Raw genomic sequence first — 7,383 nt, 5'->3', positions numbered from 1 at the left:
GCGTCGGTCTGTAAATAATCAAGCCTGGACAAGACAATCCAGTGATTGATATTATGAGCATCGATCCATGCAATTGGGATCGATGACATTCTTCGACCAAGTCAGCGAGCCTAGGGATCGAGTGGCAAGGTTCTGTAACTGGATATCGTAACTCATCCCTCATTCCCTTCAATCACTGGTTGCCTGGTCCAGACTCCATCATTTTAAGACCGCACTGATGTGGATGGTAATTGCTCGTTGAGGCGGTAAGCATCATAAACCTTCGCCTTCATTTAACTGCCATTATTATGAAAACAAGGAGTGGTCGGCTCGGAGTCCGTACACTGTGTCTGAGTGAGGTATTCAAGTTAAAATGCGGCTAGGTATCTCAGTGGGCTAGCACTATAAGTCGTCATCAGTCCGGACTTGTACAAGCACACACACACACACACACACACACACACACACACACACACACACACACACACACACACACACACACACACACACACACACACACACACACACACACACACACACCGAACCCCTTGGGGAATTCTGGTTAGATTGGGTCCATTGCAACAAATATGTTTGTCGTAAGAGGCGACTTAATGGATAGGGTGGTCAGGCTTGGTGACTTAGTTGATGGTGTGTCAACGTAATCTGACGGCGTGCATCGTTGTGCGTAAAATGAATCACTAAATTGTCTGGCCCAGACTGATTATTTACAGGCAGGTGTCATAAATTGGAGATTGTGGCGTTAAACAATACACAAACAAAGCGGCTTGCCACAAAAGAACGTGACAGGAAATACTTTAAAAATCTTTGTATATTCTCCGTGATCAGAATGACCTCGAAACGGGTCAGTCTTATCTCCAAGTTCCAGTGACATAGATACCGATCAGTAATCTAGATAGAAACATTCCAGTTGTTGACTCCAGGTCATCTAAGGTAGACATGGAACCACTGCTCACAGACATGTCAGTCCCGGGGATCCTGGGGGCCCTTGTTCTACTGGGTGTGGTGACCCCTCTACACGCCTCTGTGCTCCCCAACATCGTGTTCATCCTAACCGATGACCAGGATGTAGAACTCAATGGACAGGTAAAGCTACCCCCGACACTGTCAGATCATTGATGATCATTATAAGGAAAGTGAGTCTGTGACTCACTGTGGCTTTTTAGTGGGCGCACGGGCTTGTGTTTTGACATTCCATCTGCACTTGGTCATTGTTAAAGTGGATAGATGAAAATATATACCAGGTTTATGTGGAAGGGTAAAGATCCGGGTTGTCGTAAGAGGCGAATATATGTTTGTCGTTAGAGGCGACAAACGAGATCAGGTGGTCAGGTTCGCTGACTTCGTTGATGTATGTCATCGTATGAATGTCATCGTATCTCAGTTGCGTGGGACCCATGAAGATCCGGGTTAGAATAGGTCTTCAGCAACCCATGCTTTCCTTCAAAGGCGACTATGCTTGTCGTAAGAACCGACTAACGAGATGGGGTGGTCAGGCTTACTGACTTCGTTGATGTATGTCATCGCATGCATGTCATCGTATCTCAATTGCGTGGGACCCGTGAAGATCCGGGTTAGAATAGGTCTTCAGCAAGCCATGCTTTCCTTAAAAGGCGACTATGCTTGTCGGGTGGTCAGGCTCGCTGACTTGGTTGATGCATGTCATCGTATCCCAATTGGGTGGGTCGATGCTCATGATGCCAATCACTGGACTGTCTGGTCCAGACTCGATTATTTACAGACCGCCGTCATTTAGCTGGAATATTACTGAGTGCGGCGTCAAGCAACAACAAACAAACAAACAAACAAACAAACTTCAGCAGTCCATGCTTGTAGAAAGAGACGACTAGTAGGATCGGTTGGTCAAACTCGCTGACTTGGTTAATCGATGCATGTCATAGTATCCCAATTGCGTAGATCGATGCGCTTTTAGGAATATTCCAACCAAATCAAGGTGCGAAACACCAGAAATTGGCTTCGCACATTGTACTCATGTGGGGATTCGAACCCGTGTCTGCAGCGTGACGAGTCAACGCTTTAACCACTAGGCTACCCACTGCCCTCATGTCATAGGGATGTTATGGTAGTTACCAACACCGTTACTTCAATTCCCAGATTCTTGAATGATTAGTTGTGTGAATATACATGTGTGCGTAGGTTTGGCCAAGTGACAAATGCACTACATGCCCTAAAACAAAAGCCGTGATATAACTGAAAGTATGTTCACAACAGAGCTGAAATCAACTCACTCTTAAAATGGCTTAAAGCGCTTTGAACTGAACTTCATTTACTTGTAAATCACGGCGTGTCAGCTTGATGTGAGAGGAAAGCCCGAAGTGATGCAGATTGAACATGAAACCCAAGATCTCAGGTGTTGACACCAGACAAACTTGTGGCACGCCTTAGAACTGCAACTCTACTCAGCGAAATGCCGCAAAAAATTATTATTTTGTGAATATTTTTATTCAGGATCCTATCGTCAAAACACGAGAACTGATCGCTGCCAGAGGCATGACATTCACACACATGGTGAGAAACCTTGACTTATACATTTTCCAATTGTGAAACCCCGTTTTTCTCGAACATTCAGTCCGGAATACCCCCCCCCCCCCCCCCCCCAAAACACACACACACCCTCCCGTCCCCTATCGTACGACTACTGTTATCTGCGTCTCTGTGTCGTGTCACTGTTGTCAACATTTTTTTTTCTGAAATACTGTTTAAAGTAGTGTTTATCGAAACTCACGCATTAATAAGTGAAACTTTATAATACCCTTCGCATGTTTTCACGTTGAGATTTCTGGCAAGTGAGAGTGAGTTGGGGCGAACGTCGCATTGATCAGTAATTCCGTTACATTACGGCGTCTGGGTATTATGTGGGCGGGAATCCCAAAGTTATACATGTCTTGAACCGGGCTTCAAACCGATAATCACAGGTATCTGGCACACCTATGGGACGCAACTTGACGCGGTGCCTTTGAAATCATATAATTGTGTACATTTTATCACTTGGAATTTGAATTCTTGATGAACACTAGGCTAATTTGATTACGGCTGTGTTACGGTGTGTAAGAATTTGAGAACTTTGTACTGTATTTAAGGGAAAATAGAGGACGCCACTGTAAACACGAAAACATCAATTATTGGTATATGGCCATTGGACGAAAATGCAATCTTTGAAATTGAATTGATTAGAAAGCGTCGAAAATTGCAGAGATGTAGAGGTGGGGGGCATTGTCAAGGAATGCTTGCCGTAAAAGGCGACTACGCTTTTAAAAGTCGACTAACGGATCGGGTGGTGGGGCTCACTGACTTGGTTGGTTCATGTCATCGTATCCCAGTTGCGTGGATCGATGCTCATAATGTCAATCACTTGATTGTCAGGTCCATTATGCAAGCTTCTGATATCAAACATGTATTACAAGGATATTGACTTTTTCATGGATGCTATTTATGAGATGAAGTTTGCGGTTTCTACAAACGTAAGGATTATTTTTGCAATTTGACTTGTAGAATATGTTCCTGGTGAACACACAACTTGCTTTTACATGTGTTTGAGACGGGTGGTGTAGGGTACGCTCACCCTTTCCTGAACATCTGGTGAAGTTTACACGATATAAGGCTTTTCCATTGGACGGGAGGTCGGTCACATGACCACTGAAGTGTATGAACGACACATCTTGAACTTAGCGTTTTAGCATACATTGGGATAAGTCAAAAAATTTGATAGCATGCCCTTCAAGGATTTTCTCGCTGCAACACATCCGAGAGACAAAGACAAACAAAGAAAAGCGCATCCAATCTATAGTATTATCGACTCGACCCGTGTCTAGGCTGTAGTGGGCGGTAGGGTAGCCTGGTGGTTAAAGCGTTCGCTCGTCACGCCGAAGACCCGGGTTCGATTCCCGACATGGGTACAATGTGTGAAGCCCATTTCTGGTGTCCCCCGCCGTGATATTGCTGGAATATTGCTAAAAGCGGCGTAAAACCATACTCACTCACTCACTCAGTCTAGGCTGTAGTGACAGTCTACAGCAATTTATGAATTTACCTCAGTAACTATTTGACACATCTTTACAATCACCTTTCAATGATCGACCAACTGATCATTGATGACTAACACAGGTTCATTAACACCTTCGGAAATATCCCCCGTCAAGTTAATCGTGTCGGCCATTTTTACGTCTTGTACTTGATGTAAAATGTATTACGACGCGCTATCATTTTGACTAACTTACTGAGATAGTTCTTAACAGACGTTTGTCATCTAATGAGGATATATTTGAATACATTTGTTGCACTGAAACTTCAAAAGTTGTTCCTGTAATGCACATTGATCATACATACACTGATGTCACCTCTCGTTTTGAGGAACTATTTTATTCCGCGATACAGCTGGTTGTTGTATGGCCTTGTCAGTGTAAGCATGAAGTCACACGTACTAGGCCTAAATATGATTGTGTATAAATCTAGGTCTACAACTTTTGAGGTAAAAAATATGCGACTTCAGTGGAGTATGTATCTTCATAGAGTGAGGGCCAAACACGAAGGTTCATACTCCGATGAACTCTCACAAAGTGAAAGCCAGTTCTTAAATCATTTCACATGAAATGTACATGTGGCACAAGTCCTGTATCAAAGGACAAGGTTAGGTAAGAGTCCTTCTTAGCCAACAAGAACTTCATAATTTAAGTAATTAGCTAAATCTTTAGAAATTAACAAAAACAGTTATCAGATATGTTCATATCAGAATGAGAACTAGACATGATTCATTTGAATGCATAGAAAAGCGACACTGTTGGCCTTATAACTCTAAGTCTATATGCAAGGCTGAAAATATGTCGAAAACGCTGATGTTTGAGGTTTTCAGAAATCTTTGTTTATGTTTGAACAAAAGCAAGTGTTTTACCAACCTGATTTTCTGAGAAGATGTAGATAAAAACAACACATGGTAAACTAATAATCTTCGGCCATACACTTGCTTATAGCTTTTGAAGATGGAAGTTTGAATTTTCTTACCACCATCTTGCCATACTTGAAAATGCAATCGTAAACATAAATTGTCCCTAAAACTATTTTTTTTTTATTCTTCAGACCTTAGAAAAACAAAAGAAATTGCCTGCCACAAAAAATTACATTATTGCGAGGTGTATTTCTTTTTAGAAAAATAGGCTTTAAATGGTTTTAAATGGTTTTGAATAAAAAAAAATATATCTGGTTTTACAGTTGAAGATGAATAATATTTAATCTCAAAGAAACATCCCAGGCCCCATTTCAGATAACAAATGGCTGGTCCCTTAAGTAATGGAAACCACACATCAGACATGTCGAAAAACACATAATTGTAAATAAGCAATAAACACTAACCTTATTAGGGACGAACAAAACAAAGACAGTAACTAAACATACATTGATTTCTTATATCTGTGGACAGCTTCATAACATCTAAAATAAAGTTCCTGAAATCTCAGCACTTAAAATGGATTCAATCCTATAACACTACAAAAGAAATAACAGTGTACCGTCTCTGTTTTCACCTGACATAAGAAGAGAAGATAACTGTTTATTTTTTGTTTGTGTTCCCTGCTTTTTATTATCTGTTACTCTTCCCACATTGAGTTACAAAGTGGTACACTGCTATGTCTGTTCGTATTTCAAGTGTTAAGCACAATCTAACCCTGCCTCAGTAAATGTTGATTGAACCAAATCAACACTGAATCTATTACAGTACACATCAACAACTTCATGTATTATTGATTATAATATGGTCCATAATGAGAAAGTTTCATGTAGAAATACATTATTCACGAATAATAATTTGAACTATAGAAATCTCATTAAAATCAGATCTTTTACATTGAAACGATACCTCTCTGCGTAATGATCTGAGTACACTCCAAAAACAGGCCACGTCATGCTTATGATATAGTCGGAATCGTACATGGAGTATGCTTTTAGCAATGTGAGTGAAATAATTACCATAACTTGTTTCCACATACTGAATCACATGCTTTCGAAAAGATGAGCAAAATAGCGTCATTCTACCATAACATTGATGCTTGCTTGATTCTGATTGGTTAAAAAGAGGTTTACGTTTTGATACGGAAACCCCTTCCGAATATATTAAGCCTTTTCACAAAAAAAAACGTGCGTCTAAATACATAGATAGCCTAGATTTCGATTCATAAATAAGCGCTAGGCTCCAAATTAAAATGAAGAGGTATCTACTCTACAGTGAGACTACATCAAATTTCAAAACACAGTAGGTTCATCTCCTAAAAAACAGCCTAAAAAAACCATTATCTGTCGTAGAAATCGTGTTTGCTCCTCATCAGTTTTGTCAACTGAATCCGACCAAGATACCAGATCTGTAGTCAAAACAAAGATTTTACGGAATAAAGTGGAAAGTTGTAATGCCCCGATAATTATTGACATTATTGGATCCTTTTGTGTGAAGAGGGACAGTAATACTAGCGTCCAAAAACTGTATTGGATAATAGTTCCAGTCAGGGAAGAACGTAATCTAGAGAACGTTCAAAGATTTCTGAAATTAATCCGTCCATGCTCGAACTTTCCATGTATCAAAAATTGAACACGTGATAATAATTCATCTTTTGATATTGTAAAATCTAAAACATCCGTCGTTAAAGTATTATCAATAGTATTAATACTTTCAATTCCGTCTTGATACACCCTTACAAAGATTCCTTTCTGTCAGAGAAATTCTGTCTTGATGCATTGTGACACAGGTAAAATTGATACATCCCAACAGATTTATTCTTCATAAATCCCCCAAAAGGTTCATTCTTGATCCAATCTATTAAAATTCATTATTGACACATTGTAACAATGTTCTTCTTGATACATTCTAATACAGGTTCCTGTTTTACACATTCTAACAAAGGTTCCTTCTTCATAATTCTGACAGAGGTTTCTTTTTCATACATTCCAATGAAGGTTTATTCTTTATACATTCTACGTAACAGGCGACTATGACTGCCGACTAACTAGATCGGGTGGTCAGACTCGCTAACTTGGTTCTTTATGCATAATATTCAACAAAAGCTCCTTCTTGATACATTCCAGCAAAGGTTCCTTCTTGTTATATTCTAGCAAAGGCTCCTTCTTGAACATTCTAACAAAGTGTCTTCTCGATACATTCTAGCAAAGGCTCCTTCTCGATACATTCTAGCAAAGGCTCCTTCTTGATATATTCTAGCAAAGGTTACTTCTTGATACGTTCTAACAAAGGTTACTTTTTGATACATTCTAAAAAAGGTTCTTCTTGATACATCCAAGCAAAGGTTCCTCTTGATACATTCTAACAAGGGTTCCTTCTTGATACAATCTAACAAAGGTTCCTTCTTGATAAATTCCTGCAATGGT

General features: G+C 40.0%; 1 protein-coding gene across 1 annotated transcript in view; it reads left to right on the top strand.

The window, feature by feature from the left end:
- Positions 1–936: 936 nt before the first annotated feature.
- LOC139462046 (N-acetylglucosamine-6-sulfatase-like) overlaps positions 937–7,383 on the top strand; it is a 53,864-nt gene continuing 47,417 nt past the window's right edge. The window contains exons 1-2 of the mRNA XM_071243548.1: positions 937–1,083; positions 2,467–2,526. Coding sequence (XP_071099649.1) covers positions 937–1,083; positions 2,467–2,526 — 207 coding nt within the window. The remainder of the gene's footprint in view (positions 1,084–2,466; positions 2,527–7,383) is intronic.

The sequence above is a fragment of the Haliotis cracherodii genome, unplaced genomic scaffold (assembly GCF_022045235.1).
Source record: "Haliotis cracherodii isolate W230 unplaced genomic scaffold, xgHalCrac1.p SCAF_15, whole genome shotgun sequence".
In the NCBI taxonomy this organism is placed as follows: domain Eukaryota; kingdom Metazoa; phylum Mollusca; class Gastropoda; order Lepetellida; family Haliotidae; genus Haliotis; species Haliotis cracherodii.
Note: the sequence above shows the minus strand (reverse complement) of the source record. Positions and strands in the feature narration are given on the sequence as shown.